General features: G+C 36.5%; 1 protein-coding gene across 3 annotated transcripts in view; it reads left to right on the top strand.

Moving 5' to 3' along the window:
• KCNU1 (potassium calcium-activated channel subfamily U member 1) overlaps positions 1–27262 on the top strand; it is a 146857-nt gene that overhangs the window by 38510 nt on the left and 81085 nt on the right. For all 3 annotated transcript variants that reach the window (XM_053216622.1, XM_053216620.1, XM_053216619.1), the window contains 7 exons: positions 350–432; positions 1741–1810; positions 4845–4997; positions 9596–9708; positions 10059–10127; positions 13662–13751; positions 13887–13984. In XM_053216622.1, coding sequence (XP_053072597.1) covers positions 350–432; positions 1741–1810; positions 4845–4997; positions 9596–9708; positions 10059–10127; positions 13662–13751; positions 13887–13984 — 676 coding nt within the window. The remainder of the gene's footprint in view (positions 1–349; positions 433–1740; positions 1811–4844; positions 4998–9595; positions 9709–10058; positions 10128–13661; positions 13752–13886; positions 13985–27262) is intronic.

Here is a 27262-nt window from a genome sequence, read left to right as displayed (position 1 = left end):
CCATTCTTTGCTGTCCTGAGAGGCAAATCAATGTATAGGAAGTTGCTTAAAAACTTTGTTTTGGATAATGGGAAAAATATAACTATGTACTTTGCCTGTTTTAAAGCAGTCTTGCATCTGTGTTGGAGACCCTATGCCCAGGTCTGTCCCCTGCAGCACTTCCAGCCATTACAGCATCTACAGGACTCTGATCCTGCTGTAAGGACATCCTTATCACCACTCCTTCCCAAGGGTGTTCTCTCTCTTATGGGAAATTTTATGATAAAACCACAGGGAAACCCAGAGGGGGAACACTAGAGCATTTCCTATGTAATTAATAAGATGGCTGCTGTCTAATCTTGAAGAATAGGTGGAATCTGCAGAAGCATGCCTGATTATAGCCAACCCTTTGTGCAGTGATTCGCATGCTGAAGACACTTCCAACATTATGAGGTAAGAAGCTGGCACTGTTTTATATGCTTCAAGATGATTTTATTTCTACCTCTTTTAAAATAAAGCCCAGTGGCCCAGTGCATGGGACCAAATAGGAGAAGATGTCATCTATTACAGCACTAGGTTCATTATATTCCAGGTTTCTGCCTATTTTTTCTTTCTTTTTTTTTTTTTTTTTTGCTCCCCAAAGCTGTGTGGATGCAAAAATAGAGTATCCTGAGTATCTTTGTGCTTTTCCATATACTTTCCTAAAGTTTCATATGGGTAAAAGTTATTTAAAATTTTTTTCTTACGTTTATCTTTTGAGAGACATAGAGAGACAGAGCACAAGTTGGGGAGGGGCAGAGAGAGAGGGAGACACAGAATCTGAAGCAGGTTCCAGGCTCCGAGCTGTCAGCACAGAGCCCGACACAGGGCTCGAACTCACCAACTGTGAGATCATGACCTGAGCTGAAGTCGGACGCTTAACCGACTGAGCCACCCAGGCACCCCGGGTAATAGGTATTTAAATTTAAAAAGCAAGCATACCAATAACTGATAACTGTTCAGATAACACCGTTAATAACATCTTTAAACCTCCAAAATAAAGATGCCATTTTCTGATTGGTGAATCCTATTAGTAGACTTTATTTATTGGAGTTTTTCTCCAGTAGTTCTGGTGAAATATTGTGTATCATTTGCTATAATGTGCTTGTGATTATTGGCAAATATCTTGCAGATGACTAGAATTGGTATTACTGTCTTTAACTATGAGCTGTCTGTGAGCGGGAACTTGACTTGTGGTGATAGTTTCAAGCTATCATGGTGATGGCAATGGCATTGTGCCCAACCATATGAACTTATGGACCCCAGAGCATAATAAACATACATAGCTAAAGGTGATTCTACAAACAGCAAGAAACAGTTGAGAACATATACTGTGCATAATACAGTATATATGAGTTGGACCTCAGTCTCTTAATATGTATAATGAGAACGCTGGGTAAGACAGTCTATGAGCTACTTCAAGCTATAGACAGAAATGCGATCACTGTTTTTTTTTTCTGTAATTAATGTATTTGAAGGCTAAAATACATGAAACTGTTGATTTCCTCCTCAAGAACTGGTTTCAGAACACCACAGTCTCCTAGTACCAAGAGCCGACCCTTCCATAGATTACATTTACTAAGTCACTAAAACAATATCATCCTTTACTGTGTATGCAATTAAACAGAACATTATTAGAAGACAGCATAATCGTGCATTTTATATGTTGTTTTATTATTGCATACTGTACATCACTGATGAGCATATTTGTTGTTTATGTAGGGTTCTCTCCATCAAAAACTATAACCCTAATACCAGAGTCATCATACAGATACTTCAATCCCATAACAAGGTATGGTAACCATCTAGCCTACCTATCATCCCCTTTTAGTCTATGGAGTTGAATAACTTCCTTTGTCTAAATAATAAAACTCATTAATTTCTCACAGGTCTATACTCAAAGATTTTTTGCCAATTACAGGTGAAATATGGATGCTCATTAAGATTTTTAATGACTTAAAAATGCAAATTCATAAAGAGGCATACTTTCATACTTTAGCAGCTGCTACCTGAGGGTCTAACTACTAATCCACCTAAATCTAGATGCTGATATCATTTCCTGTGGGACACTGACCTACCTCTCTTGGCACACCTATGACTACTTGGAGCCACTAAAAATGCAGTAGCCTGATTAGACAATCACAGAGGTTTGAGAGACAACCAAAAGCTAGGACAGGGTTGAGCAAAAAGGTTCAACTCCTACACAAGGCCATTTCTTCAAAACTGAGAGAGGTGGCTATTTTACCTAGTGCAGAATTTCAAGGGGAATGAAGAAACAGAGGAATATATTCTAAATGAAAGAGTAAGGTAAGACCTCAGAAAAAGACCTTGACAAAACAGAGGTGAATGACAGAGTTCAAAACAGTCATAAAGATGCTCACTAAGCTATGGAGAAAAATGGATGAAGAAAATGAGAACTTCAACAGAGATGGAGTATATAAGAAGGTAACCAAATAGAAATCACAAGCTGAGGAATTTAGTAACTGAGCCAAAAAAAATACAATAGAGGGGTTCAGCAGCAAACTAGATGAATCAGAAGAATCAGCAAACAGGAAGACAGGGTAGTGGAACTCACCTAATCAGAGTAGCAGAAAGAAAAAAGAATGAAAATGAGTGGGGACAGCTTATGGGACAATATCCATTGGGTCAATGTTTGCATTATAGGCATCCCAGAAGGAGAAAAACAAAGAAAGGGGCAGAAAACTTATTTGAAGAAGCAGTCACTGAAAACTTCCCTAATCTGGAGAAGGAAACAGACATCTACATCCAGGAATCCCAGATAATTTTAAATAAGATAAACCTAAAGAGATCCACACAAAAACTCATTATAATTAAAGTGTCAAAAGTTAAAGACAAGGAGAGAATCTTAAAGTTGGCAAGAGAAAAACAACTTGTAATGTCTAAGGGAACCACTGTAAGACTAGCAACAGATTTTTCAGCAGAAACTTCACAGACCAGAAGGGAATGGCCTGATAGATTGAAAGTACTGAAAGAAAAAAAAAACCCTGCCAATCCAGAATAGTCTACCTGGCAATGTTGTCATGCAGAGAGTTTTTCACACAAGCAAAAGCTACAGGAGTTCATCATCACTAGGACAGTTTTATAAGAAATGATAAAAAAAACTTCTTCAAGCTGAAAGGAAAGGGCATCAATTAGTAACAAAAAGATAAGAAAGTATGAATCTCAATGGCAAAAGAAAATGTATAGTAAAATTCAGAATAATCTAATGTTGTAAATGTGGACTAATCACTTATGAATCTCATATGAAGGTTAAAAGATGAAAATAGTAAAAATAACTGCAGTACTTAGTAAGGGATACACTAAGGGATATACCAAATGCTATAAATTGTGATATCAGAAACAAAATGGGGTGGGGGGGATAAAAATGTGGTTTTAGAATGTGATCAAACTTGTTAGGACTTAAAATAGATTGTTATAAAAATGAGTTATGTGAGCCTACTATGAAGTAGCCACAAAGGAAAAATATATGTAGATACACAACAAATAAAAAGAAAAGAATCTAAGACCTACAGAAAATCATCAAATCACAAAGGAAGACAGCGAAAGAGGAAGAAAAGAACAGAGCATTGACAAAACAGCCAGAAAACAATTAACAAATGACAATAGGCACATACCTATCAATAATTACTTTAAATATAGATGGGCTAAATTCTCCATTTATAAATGATTTAAATTTTTTTTAATGTTTATTTATTTTTGAGACAGAGAGAAACAAAGCATGAATGGGGGAGGGTCAGAGAGAGAGGGAGACACAGAATCCAAAGCAGGCTCCAGGCCCTGAGCTGTCACCACAGAGCCTGACACAGGGCTCGAACTCACGGACTGTGAGATCATGACCTGAGCCAAAGTCGGACACTCAACCAACTGAGCTACCCAAGCGCCCCTCATTTATAATTATATATATAATTAATATATATAATTATTATATATTATATATATTATATAATTATTATATATATTAATTATATATAATAAAATATATGGTCTATATAATGGAATTTTGTTCAGCCATAAAAATGAAGGAAATTTTGCGCTTGCTACAGTATGGATGGGCCTTGAGGGAATTATACTAAGTGAAAATAAGAGAAAGACATACCATATGATTTCATTTATATGTAGAACTTTAAAAATTAAAAAAAAAACAACAAAGCAACCCCCCCCCAAAAAAAACCCATACAGATAGAACAGATTGGTGATTGTCAGAGGTGGGGATGGGGGTGGTGTTGAGGGTGGGCAAAATGGATGAAGGGGATGAAAAAGAACAAACTTCTGTTTATAAAACAAATAAGTCATGGGAATATAATGTACAGCATGGTGGCTATAGTTAATAATACTTTATTGTATATTTGAAAGTTATTAACAGTAGGTCTTAAAAGTTCTGATCACAAGAAAAAAATAATTGTAACTATTGGGGTGGTAGGTGGTAACTAGAATTATTGTGGTGGTCATTTCACAACACACACATTGAATCATTATCTTGTACACCTGAAGCTAACACAATGTTATATGTCAGTTATATCTCAACGAAAACAAGGACAAAAATAAAAGTTGTAGGTTCAGGGTAGTATAAGAGGTCTAAGTCATTTGACCTGATTTCGCAACTCTCACTATTTCTATTTTAAAAAGTGGGAGCAGTAGACCACTAATAATTTTTAAAAGCTGAATTTGGTCTGATACCTTCTACTGACACAGGCACAACAAATTTTTTCAAGTAAAACAAATGCAAGAAAGCACATTCATTCTGAAAAAACTTTCTTGAATTGTATTTACTCATAATATTTGACCTACTTTCTACTATGAAACAGGTTTTTCTGCCAAAGATTCCCAGCTGGAACTGGACTACTGGAGACAACATCATCTGCTTTGCCGAATTGAAGCTTGGATTCATGGCCCAAGGCTGTCTGGTGCCAGGTTTATGCACCTTTCTAACGACTCTATTTATTGAACAGAACAAAAAGGTAACCTTGTAAATTGTTGAATCTTGGCTTTTTTCCCATGTCCTCACATGGTTAGGATCAGAAATAGGAAAAAAAAAATTGAAGAAGGCAAGAAAGCCCCAAGGAATCAGATTTGACTTCCATTTGAACGGCAAAGTATTGAGAGATCTAGACTGCAGTCCCAGACATTACACTGACCTTGAAGAAGTTATTTATCTTATTCTTGTCTAAGAATATTTATCTGCAAAATAGAAATAATATCTTTGCTTCCTACCTGCAGTCCAAGATGCTGGGAATATAAATGTAGAAGTACTTGGAGTTACTGAACATAGAAATATAAATAAGGGCACCTGGGCAGCTTGGGTGGTTAAGTATCTGACTCTTGATTTCGACTCAGATCATGATCTCACAGTTGGGAGATTAAGCTCCATGTAGGGCTCTGCACTCATAACATGGGGCCTGCTTGGGATTTTGTCTCTCCCTCTCTCTATGCCCCTCTCATGCTCTTTCTCTCTCTCTCTCTCTCTGAAAATAAATAAACTTAAAAAAAGGAATATAAATAAAGACTATATTATTAATGGAAAATCATCTATTTAAATATAAAGTAACTATGTAATAATTGATATAATAATAAATAATTATATTCATTGAACAAATAATAATACAAATAATAATTACAATCTAATTTTTCAGGTTATTTTGGGGACATTCCATGCAGTAATAATAGTCACCACTATGAATGCCTTCTATGTTATTGATTTTAAATACATTATGTTTCTCCTTGATAATATTTTAAGATAGCATCCCAGTAATAGGTCAGTGAAGCTAACCTGATTTTATAGGAAGTTAGTGAGTAGCAGAGGTAGAATTGTCTGACCTAATTAATGTCTTACCACTATGCTTGATGCCTGTGGTTGTTAGGTATCTACTCACAATCTCCCACATAAGGTCCTTTGATACCTTTGAGTCAAAATAAGTGGCTTGAAGGGACTATTAGGGTGCTATAGTACCAAGTATGGCCTTTGAAGTGTCACTCCCATGAAATATTCCAGGAAAGGCTCTAACCCTCAGCTGGGCCTGGTATCCCATTGTCCAGAGGCTCTTCAGAGAGTCTGAGAGTGACATTTCCTCTTCATTTAATTATGAGTCCACACATGACTTCTTTTATACTCAGTTTCCCCCTTGGCCTTTTTTTTTTTTTGCATTTTATTTTCTTTTTTAATAAATTCAAAAAACTTTTTGCATCTTTTCTGTTTTCATCCCTTGTATGATATAAAAACAAATAAACACCATGAAAGATGCTCTGGCCAGCAGAACACTAACTGAAAAACAAAGGTTTCTTCTGTAATTCCTTCTGTGAATGTGAGGAGATATCATATATAGATAAATAGAAATGACCATCAGGCAGCAGGAAATGAGCCCCGGTGCTACTACAGTGAACCTGCATTAGCCTTATCTTAGTGGTCACTGTGTAAGGCTTCGAAAATCACTTGTGAGGAAATTGTCTCTGCCTGTGTTGTGTCCTTACAAAGTGCAAGATAACCACGATATCTGTTGTAATGACTCTGATACTAATCTCCAGGGCTAGAGAAAGTAAATGGAATGAGAACCCTCTATGAAGACTTCATCTCTTTCATGGAAATAGAGGAGGAAGAAATGCAAACCAATCCTGTATTATGTTGTTCTTCTTGATGTGTAATCTGCAGTTGTAACCTCCTCACTGAACATGGCCTGTAAACATTCATCTTAAGAGGGCTTTTGGGATATAGGAATTGAGAGAGATTATTTGGAAGTGATGTCTAAAACCTACTTTCAGAAATCTTAAACTGGGCCCCAGATTTTGTAATTCTCTGCTCTGCTCTGGTTTATAGATTCCTTAATAAACTGTTAAGTTAGGTTTAACAGCCAGGACTCCAGTGTCTTGTGTTCCATTTTTGTTGTATTGGACACTTATTTTCTCTGTCAGTTTCTGCATCAATAAAATGAGAGTTATGAAGGAAACAATCAACAAAACTAAAAAGCAGTCTATGGAATGGGAGAAGATACTTGCAAACAACATAGACATGTTGTTAGTATCCAACATGTAAAGGGTTAGTATCCAAAATCTATAAATGTATAAAGAACTTATCAAACTCAATACCCAGAAAACAAATAATCTGGTTAAGAAATAGGCAGAAGAAATGAATAGACGTTTTCCCAAAGAAGACACCCAGATGGCTAACAGACCTATGAAAAGATGCTCAGCATCACTCATCATCAGGGAAATCCAAATCAAAACCATGATGAGATAGCGCCTCACACGTGTCAGAATGGCTAAAATTAACAACTCCGGAAACAACAGATGTGGATGAGGATGTGAAGAAAGGGAAACCCTCATACGGTTGGTGGGAATGGAAACGGATGCAGTCACACTTGAAATTAATATGGAGGTTCCTCATAGAGCTAAAAACAGAACTACCCTATCACCCAGCAATTGCACTACCAGGTATACAGAAAGGATACAAAAATACAGATTCTAGGAGGTCAGTACACCTGATGTTTATAACAGCCTTATCAACAATAACTCAACTACAGAAAGAGACCAAGTGCCCACTGACTGATGAATGGATAAAGAAGATGTGGTATATATTTGCAATGGAATATTACTCAGCCATCAAAAAATTGAAATCTTGCCATTTGCAGTGACATGGATGGAGCTAGAGTGTATTATGCTAAGCAAAATAAGTCAGTTAGAGAAAGACAAATACCATACGATTTCACTCATGTGAAATTTAGTAAACAACACAGATGAACATTTGGGGAGGGGAAAAAAAGAGAATGGGAGGAAAACCAGAAGAGATTTTAATGATAGAGAACAAACTGAGGGTTGCTACAGGGGAGTTTTAGTGTGTGGGGGGAGTTAAATGGATGATGGGGATTGAGGAGGCACTTGTGATAAGAACGGGGTGTTATATGTAAGTGATGAACCACTGAATTCTACTCCTGAAACCATATATGACACTATATGTTAACTACCTAGAATTTAAATAAAAATTTGGAAAAAAATAAAACAAAATAAAACCAAAAACTTTCTTTAGGCTTGAAAAATAAAATAAAATAAGCTATTAATCTCGTAATCTGATTTTTGTAAGTATTATGTTAATATCTGTAAAACTTATGAGTACTCAGATTGAAAGACCTTGGATCAATGGTATGTGTTTCACCTGTATTAATTATATGGTGAGACATTATAGTCCAAAGAGCATTTCCAGTTGCTTCAAGGCACAGAGCGTTGCCTTAGGCTTAAACTTAAATTAGATCTACTCCAACTTACATACTTGAGCTCCCTGACTCCACTATCTAAATCCAAAATCCATCTTATCTTCCTGTTTCCCTTTCTGATCTTTAAAAAATGAGCACAGGAAGTCTTCTCCATCTCTATCATTTTTTTACCATTTTTCAAAAACTGAAACATTTGGCTTAGAAGTGCCAAGCCAGTTTTTTCAGTAATTGGAACTTAAATAGGGACCACCCAGTGAGAGGAGCCCTTCTCAATAGAAGAATTTAAGAGAGTGGAAAAAGGCAGGAGATTCAGCTGAATCTTGGAAAGGGAGTTGCAGGGGAGAGTGCCTGCCTGGACTGCCTGATAAAATTAGTCCTTTTTTGTAAGGCAGGATTTGTGTGTGTGTGTTTGTGTGTGTGTGTGTGTGTGTGTGTGTGCGCGTGTGTGTGTGTGTGTGTGTGGTGTGTTTTATTTTTTTTTGAAACTGCAAGATGGCCATCTGAGGAGTATTTGTGAACTGGCCTTAACTGTCCACAGCCACACTGTTTCAGAGCTTCCAGAACTTCCAGACATTCACCTGAGACTCTGGGGTATAAAGGGACCTGTCCTGCCATGTCAGGGCAGTGTGCTGGGGATTCTTATGCCAGCAGATGGGGAGAATGATGGGGATGTACATAGAGCACAACAAAATTCCAAGTTCTTACGCAAATACCAGGGATGAGTTACCCAGCAGCCCTCACCCTTCACAGGCTGTATTTAGCCTTTTTGAGAGATACCCTTCTCCCTTCCCATCTCCCTCTTCTCTAGAAACCTATTGCTGCCTTCAATTTTTATATTCCCATTTCCATTGATCAGGATGGCCACTTAAATTTATTTGAAGCTATGAAGACTTCTGATGCTGGGCAGAACCCATGCATATTTTTTTCTTTGTGGTATATGGCTAGTCAGTAGAAAACTAATATGTTAAAAAAAACAATCTTGAATAGCCATATCCATGGAGAGACAATTTAGATACCATATTATCCTTCTTATCTTACTGTTACTGACTGAAAAACTAGTCTATCTTGCTGAAATTATTAGAAAAATTCCAGTTTTCAACAAGGAGCCTTGAATGCCATCTGGGAAGAAATCAAATCATGATGCTTTTACTTCATTCTGAACTCTCTAGTGTAAATAGTAAAGATGTATGTTAGAGTTTAAGTTCTTCCTTTCTTCAGTTAACCCCTAGGACAAATCTCTTTTTTATGACTTAAGCACAACGAGCGCTGGTTTGCTGCCTAGCAGGATATACAACTTGAATTATAATATCCCATATTGCATGGCATTGTGCTTCATGTCACATGATTGTGTATTCCAGGTTTTTCCTAAACAGCCCTGGCAAAAACATTTCTTGAATGGCCTGAAGAACAAAATCCTGACTCAACGTCTCTCTGATGACTTTGCTGGAATGAGTTTTCCTGAAGTTTCCCGGTAAGTTAATAGAAATAACTTTCCTCATTCTTGAAGTGACATTCTTTTGACAGTGCTCACTGGGGGCTCACTGTAGGCCAGGCTCCATGGTAGATGTTGAAGATGTGGGAATGAACATGCCTGAGTCTCTACAACCTAGAACTTTGCAGTCTGTGTGGGACAGTTTTGTGTCTGTCACAGTCGTCACGTGGGCTGGGACTTACTTTAGAATGGATTCCACATTTGGGAGGGTCTTCCTCTGCTGAGGTACTAGTGTTTTCCCAGACACAGAGTACAAAGTGTTGGTCATGTTCTTGTGAATTAGCACCCTGCCACCCTCTTTCCTCACAATTTCATGTCTTCCTTCCTAGGCTCTGCTTTGTGAAGATGGGACTCATGCTGATAGCCATCGAACACAAATCCTTGTTTCATGGTTGCTGGTACCAATGAGACTTTGAATCTCTTCAGTTTTTTTTTTTTTAAAGGAGAATCTTTATGATTAAGACTTTTACAAAAATACAGCCATAACTAAGGTTTTGCCATTTGTTGAGAGCCAGCCTGTTGGGCACCCAGTCTGCTGTGGTGCACTTAGTACTGTCTCTAGTGACTGGGGTTAGAATCTAATGATTGGGGTTAGAATGGTTATCCTGGTGGGTAAGCACGTACTTTGCCTTTGTTGTTATGGCCCTCCCTAAGTTCTCATGAGCAGGAGAGAGAAGTGGTCTCCTTCTCATATCTGTTCCTTTTAATGTATTACCAGATCTTCTAAGTCTTGACCATCAAATAATACTCTGAGTTAAAATTATTTATGACAGAAGATGCTCCCACAAATTGCAGCCTTAGAAAGTAAGCTACAAAATATGGCAAAATAAGAATTTGGCCTACTGAACAAAGTATGCTATTGGTAGGGTGGATAAAAGAAAGAAGTAACATTATTAGATCAATGGAATTTCTTGAAAACCCATAATGGATAATATGAGAAGTAAGATAATTTATCATGTAATGAAAAAGAAAATCCAGGACAAACAGAGAATCAGCTACAATGATACAGAGATAAAAGATACTAAAAAATAAGAAAAACTAGAGGATTAAGTGGGATGAGGAACAAGAAAGAATATTATATTGGCTTGTGTGTGTGTGTTTTTAGTGGAAAACTAAGTTGAATTAAATTGGAATCAACAGAATAAATTCTGATCCTGATTATGATTTGCTGGCCCCATGGCACTGGAGAAGTGTCCATCTTCTGTAAAATGAGGAAGTCATTCTAGCTCTAAAACTGTCATTACCAGGAGCCTTAGAATTACAGAGAAATATTAACAATTCAATAAGTTTGAATGATGGCAGATGGACTACAGAGGACTAATTTTATATGAAACGTTGAAAAGAAAAATTGAAGTATAGAGGATTCAGAATGTAACTGGGCTAAAGAAGTGAGTGGTGTACTGTACAAAGGAAGTCACTAAAGAGAGAATAACAAATGGTATTGTCTGGCTGTCTATATTCTAATTAACAATCCTGCTATACTCAAGGAAGTCTCGAAATCTAATCCTTGGACAAATGGCTCTTCTTCCAGAAATAGGTCATGGTAAAACAAGATGGGAGTCTTAGAACCATAACCCAGGCAGTTTGGGTTTGAGACTAGCTCAGAACTTGATCAAGTTTGAACGTTTTTGGCCTTCAACAATCTGGACTATGTAGTAGAATTATTTGCAAAACTTTCAAAGCATGTAGATTCCAAAATCCCACTTCTTAACTCTATAAAATTAAAATCTCCAAGGGTGGAGCCAGAGAATTTTCAAAGTTCCTGATACAGTCACTTTATTCACTGGGATTTGGAAACTGCTGGACCAAATGGTCTTTGAGACCCTTTCCAACTTTAACATCCTCGATTTTGTTAAACTTTACTATTAGGATGGCTATGGGACATCACAGACCAGAAACATGACCATTTATTATGTAGCTAATTTCCACATATATTCAAATGTCCTGGTGCTGTGTACTACCCAGCATGCAACTACCCTCATGAAAGAAGAACCTGCTCCAACTTAAATTTAATCTTGTTTTCTCACCGAAGAGTCAGGTGAATCAAAAGGATTAAATCCTGATATGGATAATAGCTGTCTTTACACCTTTACTAGTTTATGACCAACAGTGCTGTAGGCACTTTACTTACATAAACTCTTGAATCTTTACAACAATGGGTAGAATTCTTAGTCCCATTTTATAGAAGAGGAAGATGAGGCCCCGAAAAGTTAAATAATTTTCCCAAACTCACACCAGTCCCAAGTGGCAGAGCCAGAATCTGAACTCAGCCTGGCTCTGGGGACAGTGCTTCTGCTCACTATGCTGTGCTAACTCCACCACGGACACAAAAGGAAGGAAAATAGGGTATCTCAATGGCTGGGGTTTTAGACTAGTATATAGGAAAAACTGGTGGTTGGGGGGAACCTATCTTTTCTCATCTTTTATTTTCTCTTCTCATTGATACACTTGAATTGACTTTAAAACTTGGAAAAGCCCTCGATAATCATCAGGATTTGTCTTAGAGGATAATTTGTCATCTGCTAAGAGATAAAGCTGGATCTGGCCCCAGTCAGATAATGTTCTAAGTTTGTTCCAGTAGGGAACATTCTCTGAGAGAGCAACTGGCCATGATTCATGGAGGGGGTATGGGAAAAGTTTGGGAAAATCTTCAACGGGAGTTCACCTCTTCTTTCAAATGTCACCACAGATATTATCATGACAGTATCTTCATAACTAATTATTTAATATGAGTTCAGAAGATGCCCCTTTAAAAATAGGAGATAAGAAGATACAACTAAGTTTATGCTTGCTGGCTGGTGAACATCAACCAGGGTTATTGGGGTAGGGGCACAAATCCATGTTCTTTTCCTTTCAAAGTTAAAATGGTTTGTTCTGCTCGTTAATATCAGTCAGTGCATTTTTGAAAATGCCATCCAATATCTCAGATAACAAACCACCTCAATACAGCTATTCAGCATCTTTCTACTCTCGGCATAGGGTGGAAGAGGTTTTGTGGTGAAACCCCTTTTATTTTTGTAAGGCTCTTACATTTGCACATTACTTTGGAGTGCCCTAACAACAGAATAAGCTTTCCAAAATTAAGACTTGACTTCTTTCCAATGTTAATATAAAAGGTTTGTGTTTTAAAGGTGGGAAGAAGTACTTTCATTATGCACAAATGAAGTGATGGGAGTTTCAGGGTTATAAGACCTCACTGTGCTGGAGGTCTGAATTAAAGGAAATAAAAACGGGATATCTCAACAAATGGGGAGAAGTGTGAGGAATTCAAATAGTCATAACGTAGTACTGCATCAAGGAGTATCATGGATAAAATTTGTAAGATGTCATTTTCAAACACACAAACCATAAGAAAATAGAAAATCAAAGCATTCATGTAGCGGTAGAAGCTATTCATGTGGTTCCTGCTCTCAAAAATCTTGCAATCAAGATAGAAAAAAAAGTGAAGTCAAAAGAAATACATAAGTTCAAAAATTACATAGGCAAACAAAAGGAACCTTTGAATCCAGCTGGTTAACTAGACATCATTTACTTTTACAGGGCAAGTAGCCTAAGGATAAACACCAGTAGCATGACTGTAAGACTTTCAACTGTGTGGCCGTGGCATTGGATAGCCTAAATTAGCAAGGCTTCATGCATCTTAGTTGGTTTGCCCATTTCAGATTCAGGACGCAGTCCAGCTCAGCTGGACTCAGCTCAGCTGCGTGCAACTCAGCAGTCGTGTTGTGACGTGGCTCCCTTCTGGATATTTAGCAGCAATCAAAGAAATATAGTCAAATTCACTTTTTCTACTGTGTTTGGCCGTAGTTGTGGATGGGGTCCTATTAACTCTATAGCTTAGAGAATCCATTGGTTATGACAGAATGAAACACCAATTATTGCCACAGAAATTAAAGGGGGGAAATTACTGTGTTTTTATTTTCTGTTTCCAGTGGTCTGATGCTAAATCCACCTGCAGAAGTTAAACTGCGTAAGAACACATTAGGGTTCTTTATTGCTGAATCTTCAAAGGAAGTCATAAGGTAATTTTTTTATTACTTTATGGGGAGAAAGTCCTAAGGCAAATGCAACTTAATGGCAGACAGACTGAGCCAGTGCCACGCTTCCTTAGTGTTAAGCCTCACATAAGTCATTCTTCATTTGCTTTCATTGTCCAGAGCCGCCTTTTACTGTGCCAAATGTCATGGTGATGTCTTCATTCCTGAGCTAATTGGAAAATGTAACTGCAAAACCAAGATCCAGCGACACTTCCCAGGTAACTGCACTTTATATCTGGTTGCCCTCAGCCCAGCTTCCAGGGGCATGGCCAAGGAAAGAGGAGAGGTTCCCCCCTCTTAAAAGATAATGCCCACTTGAATTTGGCCAAGAAGTGGCAGATATTTCCCCACTGGGCATACAAGACCTGAGAATCAGTTTTTTAGAGCTGGAAGAAATCTTACTAGTTATCTAGTTAGACTCCTTCACACACAGGCAAGTGAGTACCAAGAGATTCAGTAGCGTGCAAAGTCCCGGAGCTAATTGGAGGTGCTTCCCAACTTCAGTCTCAAAGTTCATTCAGACTGTATCCGACTGCTTGGTTGGCCATAGGCCACCTTATGGCCACTCTTATAAAAATTATTGCCTTACATTTACTTGACAAAGAACATTGTATAAATTTAAGGTGTGCAACATATTGAGTTGATATATTTATATTGCAATATGATTGCCATTGTAGCTTTAACACCTCTACTGTGCTACATTATTATCATTTCTTCCTTGGGAACAATACCATCCCTTGAGTATTCTGTTTCCTTAATGGATAATAGGGGGTTTAAAATTTATTCATTTTGACACAGTGATGAAGAAATGTAACTTTTTATTCTGTCTCTACATGAACCCAATAGCTTACCAACAACCTTTCCCACTTAATAGCAGGAAAAGAGAAATGAATCTCAAGCATTCATGGTAACTTCCTCCCTTGTGGCTTAAAACTTAGTCTCTTCCAGGTACAGTAAAATTCTATGGGTAAAATCCTTAGTGTTTCAGCAATTAAACTTAATTCAAAATTTGAATTTCCTATCAGGACTTTTCTTATCTCTAAGATTATCTTCCCCTTCTCCCCAGTATTCTATTTAAATGCAGGAGTAAATTTGCTTAACATCATGGTTGTTCTTGTAGTGGATAGCAAGATACCCTTTCATACAAGTCCTTACCGGTTCCTGAGGTGCCTCATTCCCTTGATAAGTGTCAGCTTCTGTGACCTCTGCATCAATAACCAGTGTCAGCTCCTCCTGGCTTTGGGTCACCTTCTGTCATTTGTTACTAAAATCTATTCTCCCTACTATAGCCTCGGGTTTTGAGGTCTGCAGCATCCCTTTTCCTGTATCCCTAGGCTTTTCATTCCATATGTTATTTTGATCCCTCAGCTGTTTGGGATTTTTCAGTCTCCTGGTGTACATATGTCTGTCAGGAGGTGGGAGCCCTTTCAGGCCTTCTCTCTGCTTAAACACACGTGCTGGCTCGTCTCCTCCTCAGTAACCACCTTGCACTGTTCCTAAACCCTTCTCCAAGGACACAACACCAATGAAAATGAAACATATGAACACCATATGAAACACCATATGAAAATGGAAACACATTTCTCATTTTCCCCTTTGCACACCACAAAACTATCATGTTTCCCTTGTCTAGCCCCTGCTCACCAACCTGAGACACAAGCTCTGTGTGTTGGGGATGGGGGGGAAGGGACTGGGTCCCATCTGAGAGATCCGGTCTCTATCATTTTTTATAATAGCTTTATTGAGATATAATTTAAATACCATGAAGCAAATACTTTTAAAGCGTACAACGATTCAGTGGTTCTTAGTACGTAAGCAGATTTGTGCAACTATCACTACAAATTTAGAACATTTTCTGTACCTCTCAAAGAAATTCCACACCCAATAGCAGTTACTCATTCCATCTGCCTACACTCCTCACAGGCTCTAGTCTACTTTCTGTGTCTTAGGTTTACCTGTTTGGGCCATTTCATGAAAAGGGAATCAGACAGCATGTAGCCTTGTGTGTTGGGCACCTTTCACTTAGCCATGCTGTGGCATGTGTCAATACCTCATTTCTCTTTATGGCTGAACAGTATCACATTGGATGGGTATACTTCATTTTGTTCATTCATTCATCTGTTGCTGGACATTTGAATTGTTTCCATCTTTTGGATATTGCAGATAATGTTGCTATGAATATTGGTGTCCAGATACCTGTTTGAGTTCCTGCTTGCAATTTTTTGAGTATATATCCATAAGTAGAATTGCTAAATCAAATATTAATTCTGTGTTTCATTTTGTGAAGAACCCCCATATTGTTTTCCATAGTGGCTACATCATTTCACATTTGCACAAGCAGGACACAAGAACTCCAATTTCTCCACATCCTTTTTTTTAAAAATGATTTTCCCTTTAAAAAAAAAAAAGGATAGCCATCCTAATGGGTTTAAATTGGTATCTTATTGTGGTTTTAACTTGAATTTTCCTAATGGCTAATGAGGTCGAGCATCTTTTTATGAGGATCTTACTGGCCATTTGTATATCTTTGAAAAAATGTCTATTCAAATCCTTTAACCATTTTTATATAGGGGTATTATCTTCCTAATATTGAGATGTATATGATCTTTGTATATTCTAAATACATGAAATGTATATTCTGCCAGTATTTTCACCAATTTTGTGGTTTGTCTTTTTATTTCTTCATATAATTCCTATATTTTGATGAAGTCCAATGAAGTAGTTTTTCTTCTGTTGCTTGTGTTTTTGTGGAATATCTAACCTGAGGTCATAAAGATTTACTCTGATATTTTCTTCTAAGAATTTTGTATTTTTAGCTCTTACATGTAGGGTGGTGATCTCTTTTGAGTTGATTTTTGTGTTTGATGTAAGAAAAAGATCCAACTTCATTTTTTTCACTGTGGATATTCAGTTGTCCCAGCACCATTTTCTCAAAACATTTCCACATTGAACTGTTTTAGGTACCCTTGTCAAAAAACAATGGATTGCAAAAGTGTGAGTTTATTTCTGGGTCTCAATTTTATTTCATTGCTCGGTACATTTAGCTCTACAATGACTTGACTACTGTAGTTTTATATTAAGTTTTGAAATTGAGAAATATGAGTCTTCCAAGTCTGTTATTTTTTTTCAGTATTGTTTTGATTATTCTGGGTCCCTGTATTTCTTTATGAAAATTCAGATAAACATTTCAATTTCTGCAAAGAAGCCACCTGGGATTTTGATTGACATTGTGTTGAATATGTAGGTCAATTTTGGAAATATTGCTATCTTAATAGTAACTCTTTGACTCATGAACATGTGATGTCTTTGTATCTACTTGTATCTTTAATTTCCTTCAACAATTTTCTATAATTTTCAGATAACAGGTTTTAGACTACTTTTGTTCAATTGATTCCTAAGTGTTTTATTCTTTTTAGTGCTATTATAAATGAAATTGTTTTCTTGATTTTGTTCGCAGATGATTCATTGTTACTGTATAGAAATACAATTGAATTTTGTGTATTGATCTTATATTCTGCAACCTTGCTGAACTTGTTTTTTTAGCTGTAATACTTTTTTTGATGGCCTTTTCTTTCTTTTTCTTGCCTAATTGCCCTGGAATAATCTCCAGGACAATGTTGAATAGAAGTAAAAAGAGCTTATATCCCTGTTTTGTTCCTGACCTTAGGGAGAAAGCATTAAGTATGATATTAACTGTAAGTTTTTCATAGATGCTCATTATCTGGCTGAAGATATTCTTTTCTATACCTAAATTCCTCAGGGCTTTTTTGTTTGTTTGTTTCTTTTCTTGATTTATAGTGGTTTTGATCTTTGTCAAATGCTTTTTCCTTTTGGAGATAAACTTGTGGTTTTTGTCTTTTATTCTGCTGGTAGAATATATTACATTAATTGACTTTATATATTAAGCCAACGTCCTAATTGGTCATACTGTAAAACCCTTTCCATATCTGCTGGATTTGGTTTGCTAGCATTTTGTTGAGGAACTTTACATCTGTATTCAATACAGATGTTGGATGGTAGTTTTCCTTTCTTTGGGAGAGTGATGTCTTTGTCTGATTTTGGTGTCATTGTAAATTTGGCCCCAAAGAATATGTTGGGAAGCATTCCTTTTCTTTGATATTTTGGAGGCATTTGTGAAGGATTAGTGTGAATTCTTTTTTAAACATTTCATGCAATTTTACCAGTAAAGCCTAACTTCATTTTTTTATTATTAGTTCAATCTCTTTCCTTACAGATCTATTCAGATTTTCTGTTTCTTCTTGAGACAGTTTTGATGGTTTTGTCCTTCTAGGAATTCATTCATTTAATCAGTTATCAAATTTGTTGACAGGCAAAGTATTGTATACATATATATTCCCTTCTAATCCTTTTCATGTTTGTCATGTCAGTAGTAACATCACCCCATTAATTTATGATTTTTGTTATTTGAGTATTTCTTCATTTTTGAGGCCAATCTTGCCAAAAATGCTTGTCAATTTTGTTTGGGTTTTTTAATTTATTTTTTCTACTATTTTTCTTTTATTTAAATGATGTATAATTTTTATTATTTACTTCTTTCAACTTGATGTGGGTTAATTTTCTTTTCTCAATGTCTTAACATGAAAGCTTAGATTACTTCATTGATTTTCTATCTTTTCTTCTTTTTTAATAAGTAAAGGAATTAACATCAATAAAATTCTCTCTAAGCACTCTTCAGGGACATGCTGTATTTGTGATGTTTTGTGTTTTCATTTTCATTCATCTAAAAATATTTTATAATTTCACTTGTGATTTTTTGGGAGGGAAGACCCATTGGTTATTTAGGCATGTGTTGTTTTTATTTTCACATATTTGTGAATTTCTATAATTACTTTATTACTGATTTTTCATTTCATTTCGTTGTAGTTTAAGAGAATACTTTGTATGATTTAAATCTTTTTAAATTTTTTGATACTTATTTTATGGACTAGTATATGATCTATCCTGAACAATATTCAATGTATACTTGGAAAGACCATGTATTCTTCTGTTGTTGGGTGGAATGTTCCATAGATATTTGTCAGGTCTAGTTGATTTATAGAATTTTTAAAGTTTTCCATTTCCTTGCTAATAGAACAATCGATAGTTGTCCTATATATTATTGAAAGTGGGCTATTAGAGTTCCAGTTATTGTTGTTGAATTGTCTATTTCCCCATTTAAATATGTTAGATTTTGCATCATGTATTTTGGACTTCTATGGTTATGTGCCTCTGAGTCTGCTATATCTTCATGGTTGATTAACCATTTTATCATTATAAAATGTCTTTGTTTTTAGTAATATTTTTGAATTACTATTTTTGTATTTTGTATTAAGTTCTATTTTGTGTGAAATTAGTATAGCCACTCTAGCCCACTTTTGATTACTATTGTCATAAAATATCTTTTTTCATCCTTTTTCTCTCAATCTGTTAGTGTCTTTGAATCTGAAGTATATATCTTGCATGCAGCATAGAGTTGGATCATGTCTTTTTTTTTCCAATTGCCAATCCCTCCTTCTTTATTGCAGAGTTTAATCCTTTCACATTTAATGCAGTTACTGATAAGTTAGTATTTACATCTGACATTTGATGTTTTTTAATGTTATATCTTTTTTCTTTTTTTAATACTTTCTTTAAAATTTACATTTTAATTGGTTAACATACAGTGCAATATTGGTTTCAGGAGTAGAATTCAGTGATTCATCACCTACGTACAACACTCAGTGCTCATCACAAGTGCCCTCCTTAGTACCCATCACCCATCTAGCTCATCTCCTACCTACTTCCCTCCATCAACCCACAGTTTGTTCTCTATCATTAAGAATCTCTTGTCGTTTGTTTCCCTGACTTCTTTCCCTCCCTTCCCATATGTTCATCTGTTTTGTTTACTAAATTTCACAAATGAGTGAAGTAATATGGTATTTGTCTTTCTCTGACTGATTTGCATAATATCAAATTTGCATAATATCAGTCATATTAGCATGTGTGTGTGTGTGTGTGTGTATACACTCCAGTTTTGTACACCCATTAGCGGACATTTGGGTTCTCTGCATAGTTTGGCCATTTTTGATACTGCTACTATAACATTGGAGTGCGTGTACTCCTTCAAATCTGTATTTTTGGGACCTCTGGGTAATATCTAGTAGTGAAATTGCTGCAATGTAGGGTAGTTCCATTTTTAATTTTTTGAGCAATCTCCATACTGTTTTCCAGAATGGCTGCACCAGTTTGCATTCCCACCACCAGTGCAAGCAGGTTTCCTTTTCTCTGCATCCTCATCAAAACCTGTTGTTTCCTGTGTTGTTAATTTTAGCCACTATTACAGGTATGAGGTGATATCTCAATGTGGCTTTGATTTGGATTTCCCTGATGATGAATTATGTTGAGCATCTTTTCATATGTCTGTTAGCCATGTGAATATCTTCTTTGGAAAAGTGTCCGTTCACGTCTTCCACCCATTTCTTATTTGTTTGGGGGTGTTGAATTTGATAAATTACTTACAGATTTTGAATCCCAACCCTTTGTTAGATATGTTGTTTACAAATATCTTTTCCCATTCTGTAGGCTGCCTTTTAGTTTTGTTCATTGTTTCCCTCACTGTGCAGAAGCTTATTAACTTGATGAAGTCCCAGTAGTTCACGTTTGCTTTTGTTTCCCTTACCTTCAGCAACATGTCTAGTAAGAAGTTGGTCTGGCTGAGGTCAAAGAGGTTGCTGCCTGTGTTCTCCTGTAGGATTTTGATGGCTTCCTGTCTCACATTTAAGTCTTTTATCCATTTTGAATTTATTTTTGTGTGTGGTGTAAGAAAGTGGTCTAGTTTCATTCTTCTGCATGTTGCCATCTAGTTTTCACAACACTGTTTCTTAAAGAGACCGTCTTTTTTACATTGAATGTTCTTTCCTACTTTGTCAAAGATTAGTTGACCATATAGTTGTGGATCCATTTCTGGGTTTTCTGTTCTGTTCCACTGAACTGTTTGTCTGTTTTGTGCCAGTACCATACAGTCTTGATGACTACAGCTTTGTAATGTAGCTTGAAATCCAGAACTGTGATGCCTCCAGTTTTGTTTTTCTTTTTCAGGATTGCTTTGGCTATTCAGGGTCTTTTGTGGTTACATACAAACTAGGATTGTTTGTTCTAGCTCTGAAAAAAATGCTGGTGTTACTGTGATAGGGATTGCTTTAAATGTGGAGATTGATTTTGGTTGTATAGACATTAACAATGCTCTTTTTCCAATCCATGATCATGGGATGCTTTTCCATTTCTTTGTGTCCTCTTCAATTTCTTTCATAAGTGTTCTATAGTTTTCAGAGTATAGATCTTTTACCTCTTTAGTTAGGTTTCTTTCTAAGTATCTTACTATTTTTGGTGCAATTGCAAATGGAAATGATTCCTTGATTTCTTTTTTTGCTGCTTCACTATTGGTGTATAGACATGCAACAGATTCCTGAATTGATTTCATATCCTGTGACTTTGCTCAATTCATGTATTATTTCTAGCAGTTTTTTTGCTGACGTCTTTCAGGTTTTCTACGTAGTATATTAATGTCATCTGCAAATAGTAAAAGTTTGACTTCTTCCTTTCCTATTTGGATGCCGTTTATTTCTTTTTGTTGTCTTATGGCTGAGACTGACTTCCAGTGCTAGTGCTAGGTTAAATAGTAAGGTTAGGTGACATCCTTGTCTTATTCCTGACTGTAGGGGAAAGGCTCTCAGTTTTTCCCCGTAGAGGACGATATTAGTTTTGGGTCTTTCGTATGTGGCCTGTTGAGGTACGTTCCATCTGTCCCCACTTTGTTGAGGGTTTTTATCAAGAATGGATGCTATATTATGTCAAATGCTTTTTCTGCATCTATTGAAATGATCATATGGTTCTTATCCTTTCTTTTTTTAATGTGGTTCATCACTTTGACTGTTTATGAATATTGAACCAGCCCTTCAACCCAGGAATAAACCTCACTTGATCACAGTGAATAACTCTTGTAATGTACTGTTGATTTTGATTTGCTAGTATCTTATTGAGAATTTTTGTATCCATTATCATCAGGGATGATGGCCTCTAATTCACCTTTTTAGTGTAGTCTTTGTCTGGTTTTGGAACCAAGGTAATGTTGGCTTTGTAGAATGACTTTGGAAGTTTTCCTTCTATTTCTATATTTCAGAGCAGTTTGAGAAGAATAAGCATTAATTTTTCTTTTTGTTCAAATTTTCTATTTCTTCCTGTTTCAGTTTTAGTAGTTTGTGAATTTCTAGGAATTTGTCCATTTCTTCCAGATTGCCCAGTTTGTTTACCTATAGTTTTTTGTAGTATTCTCTTATAATTGTTTATATTTCTGTGGTGTTGGTTGTGACCTCTCTTTCAGTCATGATTTTATGTATTTGGGTCTTTTTTCTTTTTGATAAATCTGGCTAGGGAATTATCAATTTTGCTTATTCTTTCAAAAAAGCTACTCTAAGTTTTGTTGATCTGTTCTACTGGTTTTCGGTTTGTTTCTGTATCATTTATTTCTGCACTAACCTTATTATTCCCTTCTTCTGTTGGCTTTAGGCTTTATTTGATTTCTTGAAATAAGCCTGGATTGCAATATACTTCTCTCTTAGGACTACTTTTTCTTCATCTCAAAAGTTTTGGACTGTTATGTTTTCATTTTCATTGACTTGCATGTATTTTTTAAAATTTCTTCTTTAATTTCCTGGTTGACCCATTTATTCTTTAGTAGTATATTCTTTAACTTCCATGGATTTGAGGGCTTTCCAAATTTTTTCTTGTGGTTGACTTCAAGTTTTGATCTGAAAATATGCATGGTATGATCTTGATATTTTTGTACCTGTTCAGGCCTGATTTGTGACCTAGTATGTGATGTATTCTGGGGAATGTTCCACGTGTGCTGGAAAAGAATGTATAGTCTGCTTCTCTGAAATGTTCCAAATACATCTGTTAAGTCCATCTGGTCCAGTGTATCATTCAAAGCCATTGTTTCCTTGTTGATTTTCTGCTTAGGTAATCTGTCCATTGTTGTAAGTGGTGTGTTAAAGTCCCTTATTATTTTTGTACTATTATCAATGAGTTTCTTTATGCTTGATTTATATATTTATATAATCCAGCTTTCTTAAGAAATCCAGCTTTCTTTTGATGTCCATTAGTATGATAGATGGTTCTCCATCCCCTGACTTTCAAGCTGCAGGTGTCTTTAGGTCTAAAATTAGTCTCTGGTAGGCAGCATTATCAATGGATCTTGCTTTTTTGTCCATTCTGATACCCTACGTGTTTTGATTGAAACATTTAGTCCATTTACATTCAGAGTAATGATTGAACAGTATGAATTTAACACTATTGTGTTAAATGTAGAGTTGGTATTTCTGATGATGCTCTCTGGTCCTTTCTAGCCTTTGTTGCTTTTGGTCTTTTTTTTCCTCCACTCAAAGGGTCCCCCTTAAAATTTCTTATAGGACTGATTTAGTGGTCACAAACTCATTTAGTGTTTGTCTGGGAAACTCTTTATCTCTTCTTCTATTCTCAATGACAGCCTTGCTGGATAGAGTATTCTTGGCTGCTAGAGTATTCTTTTCCCATTCAGCACGTTGAATATATCTTGCTAGTCTTTTCTGGTCCTCCAAGTTTCTATGAACAGATCTGTGTACCTAATCTGTCTTCCCTTAAAGGTTAAGGACTTTTTTTCCCTTGCTTCTTTCAGGACTCTTTCCTTGTCTGTGTATTTTGTGAATTTGAGTATGATATGTCTTGGTGATAGCTGGCTTTTATTGAATTAATGGGAGTTCTCTGTGCTTCTTGGAGTTTGATGTCTGTGTCCTTCCTCAGATTAGGGAACTTTTCAGCTATAATTTGCTCACATAATCCTTCTACCCCTTTTTCTCTCTCTTCATCTTCTGGGAGTCATATGATAAGAATGTTATTATGGCTTAAGGTGTTGCTGAGTTCCCTAAGTCTACCTTAATGATCCCTGACCTTTGTTTCCTTCATCTTTTCAGCCTCATTATTTTATAATTTTGTCTTCTGTATCATTAATTCACTGCTCTGCCTCATCCATCCTCATTTTAATGCATCTCAGTTATAGCATTTTAAATTTTGGCCTGACTAGATTTTATTTCTTTTATCTCTGAAGAAAGGGATTCTCTGGTATCTTCTATGCCCTTTTCAAGCCCAGATAATATCCTTATAATCACTGTTTTAAATTCTAGTTCAGACATTTTACTTACACCTACTTTGATGAAGTCCCTGGCCATCATTTCTTCCTGTTCTTTCTTTTGAGGTGAATTCCTCCATCTTGTCATTTTGGAGGAAGAAACAACAACAACAACAACAACAATAATTGAATGAAGTAAAAATTTAAAAATTAAAAAAAATCAAATAAAGGAAGCTAGATCATAAGTGTGTTTTGGTCTACTTGTTAAGAGAAGCTTGATAGAACAAAAAGAAAAGATAATAGGAAAAAAAATAAAAATTTTTAAATAATAAAACTTTAAAAAGTAACATAAAAGATTTTGCTCTTTCTGTATCCAAAAAAAAAAACCAACAAAAGAAAAATAACAACAAAAACAAAACAGAAGCAACAACAACAAAAACCAACAAACATATGAACCATCAAACACACAAAACCCAAATGAAGCTAGATCCTATTTCCCCTGAAGCTGAAACTTTGCAGCAGTCTATGATCAGAAGACTAAGCTCATGAAAGGGATTTGTGTTGGTCTTCTGGGGGAGGGACCTTCTGTTCCTAGTCTCAGGTAGACTTGCCCTAGAGGAGATGTGCCTGGCAGGCACAGGGAGCAAGGTTTCGTGTAATGGCTCCATTCTCCACTTGGTGGCACTGTTCAGTTCACTGAGGTCGATCAGTGTTGGTGGGCTCCTGGTGAAAATGTCTTCGCCCAACTCTCTAGTCTCTGGAGTGGGAAGTTCACACCCTCACAGCCAAGAGGTCAATTACCCCCTCCTGTGTCTCCCATTTCCATCAGCTCTGTGCCTTCTTCAAGTCTGTGTCTGAGCTGTCGGCCTACCAGGGGGCACTTCCCTTCAGAGTTTTTTCTTAGGTGTGGCTGTGGTTCAAACCCAACACTTCAGAGACCCCCCTCCTCCACCCCCAACAGTTCAGTCCTGGAGTGATCCTCTGGGGAAGGTTCTCACATATGGTGGCTGGACCAGTTTGTCCTAGGAAATGGTCACACTACCATGTAAGGGCAGGGGCTCAGAGTTTATGGTAAATCACAACGCACTGCCATCAGCAGGGCATACTCTCCTCAGCTGGCATCTTTGTTTCTATATGGGTGAAAACGGCAGCTTAATGGAGCCACGTCTTTTGCTCATGGAAAGGCATATCACCTCTAACAAATACACTTCAAGCAGGGGAAGTTTTTCTCCTTGTGTGATCCAAGGGATCCTCAGATTGTACTGCCCACTCCCAGGGCTCTGCCCTGCTTCCTTAAGGAAGCACCACCAGGAGATGAGCTTGGGAACTTCAGGTTCTGTGCTCTGCCATTCACAAAAATCTGGTGGTATTGAAATCCTCTTGTTTTTCCCCCATCAGTGGTTTTGGGGTACAGTTTTCTTGTGCAATCTCCTGTGCATGTTTTCACTCTTTTTCTCTAGCTACTTTCAGGGGGTGTGCTTTCTTGTGCAAACCCAATGCTCTGCTTTCTCTCCCCCTCTGTCTTTCTCCTTTCCACAAAAAGGGCTTCCTCTCCTCTGTGGCACTGTGGTTCTTCTCTCCCGCAGTTCACCTCTCCACACCACAAACCTGCTGCTTTCCCTCCCTTGAATTATGCAGATTGTTCTGTTAATCCTCATATCTATTTCCTAGGTGTTGAAAATGATTTGACATTCATCTAGCTGTCTTCAAGGAGGAGACAAGTCCTGGGTCCTCTTACTACTCTGCCATCTTAACTCCTTTCTCATACCTGTTTTGTTTCTTAAGTCATTTACTACTTCCTTCTATTGTGTTAGATATTTTCTAGTCCACCATTTTAATTATCTTGCCATTTATTTACATATATATTTCTTTTTCATTATTTTCTTGGTAGTTGGCCTGGGGTTTGCTGTTAACATAACAATGTATAGTAATCCTGTTTGGATTAATGCCAAATTAATTTCTGTAGTATACAAAAACTATGTTTTTATATGTAATTCTATTTCTTCCCTTTAGGTTATCATTACAAATTATATCTTTATATATGTGTACCCATCAGCATAGCCTTGCAGTTGTTGCTTTGTATATTCATCTTTTGTTTAGGTTTATTTATTTTTGAGAGAGAGAAAGAGAGAGATCACAAGTGGGGGCAGAGAGAGAGAGGGAGACACAGAATCCTAAGCAGGCTCCAGGCTCTGAGCTGTCATAACAGAGCCAGACATGGGGCTTGAACTCACAAACCAAGAGATCATGACCTGAGCCGAAGTCGGATGCTTAACTGACTGAGCCACCCAGGTGTCCCTGTATATTCATCTTTTAAATCAGAAATAAAAGCGGTTACAAACAAACAAAAACCCCTCTGTTTTATTTTATATTACTTACGTAAATATACCTTTACCAGTGCTCTTCATTTCTTCATGAAGATTTGAATTACTGCCTGGTGTGCCTTTTATTTCAAATCCAAGGACTCTTATTAATATTTCATGTAGGGCTTGTCTAGAAGCAATGAACTCTCTAAGTTTTTGTTAGTCTTAAAATATCTTAATTTATCTTTCATTTGTGAAGGATAATTTTATCAGATATAGAATTGTTTCTTGTTTTTTGTTTTGCTTTTTTTTTCATTCAGGACTTCAAATATGTCATCCTACTGCTTTCTGGCCTCCATTGTTTCTCATGGGAAATTAGCTGTCAATATTATTGAGAATCCTCTGTACATGATGAGTCACTTCTTGCCTCTTTGAAGATTCTCTCCGTTTCTTTGGGTTTCAATAGTTTATGAGGTGTCTAGGTGTAGATCTTTTGGAATTTATACTGCATAGAATTTTGTGAGCTGCTTAGTTGTGTAGACTAATGTTTTACATCTAATTTGAGAAGTTTTTGAACATGATTTCTTTAAGAATTCTTTCCACCCTTTCTCTCCTCTGCATCTGCACCTCCCATTAGGTAGGTGTTAGTACATTTATATGACATCTCAGAGGCTCTCTTAGGCTCTATTTTTCTTTATTTTCCTTTTCTTCTGTCACTCAGACTGGGTAATCTCCCTTGACCTATATTTGAGTTGCCTGATTCTTTCTTCAGCATGCTCAAACTTGATCTCAAATTACACTGTCTTTTCTTTATTTCAGTTATACTTTTCAACTCCAGGATTTCTATTTTTTAATAACTCTTAAATTTTTATTGATATACTCTGTTTTATGTTGTTATGTATTTCTTTAGCTGTAATTTTTATTTCTTTAGCTGTAATTTCCCTTAATTCTCTGAACATACGTAAAATAGCTTTTGATAGACTTAAAGTTGTTGACTAATAAATGCAAGTCCTGGCTTCCCCAGGGACAGTATCTGTTGATAGCCTTTCATC

Source organism: Acinonyx jubatus, chromosome B1, assembly GCF_027475565.1.
Source record: "Acinonyx jubatus isolate Ajub_Pintada_27869175 chromosome B1, VMU_Ajub_asm_v1.0, whole genome shotgun sequence".
Lineage (NCBI taxonomy): Eukaryota > Metazoa > Chordata > Mammalia > Carnivora > Felidae > Acinonyx > Acinonyx jubatus.
The sequence above is the reverse complement of the archived record's forward strand: the minus strand, read 5'-3'. Positions and strand labels throughout refer to the sequence as shown.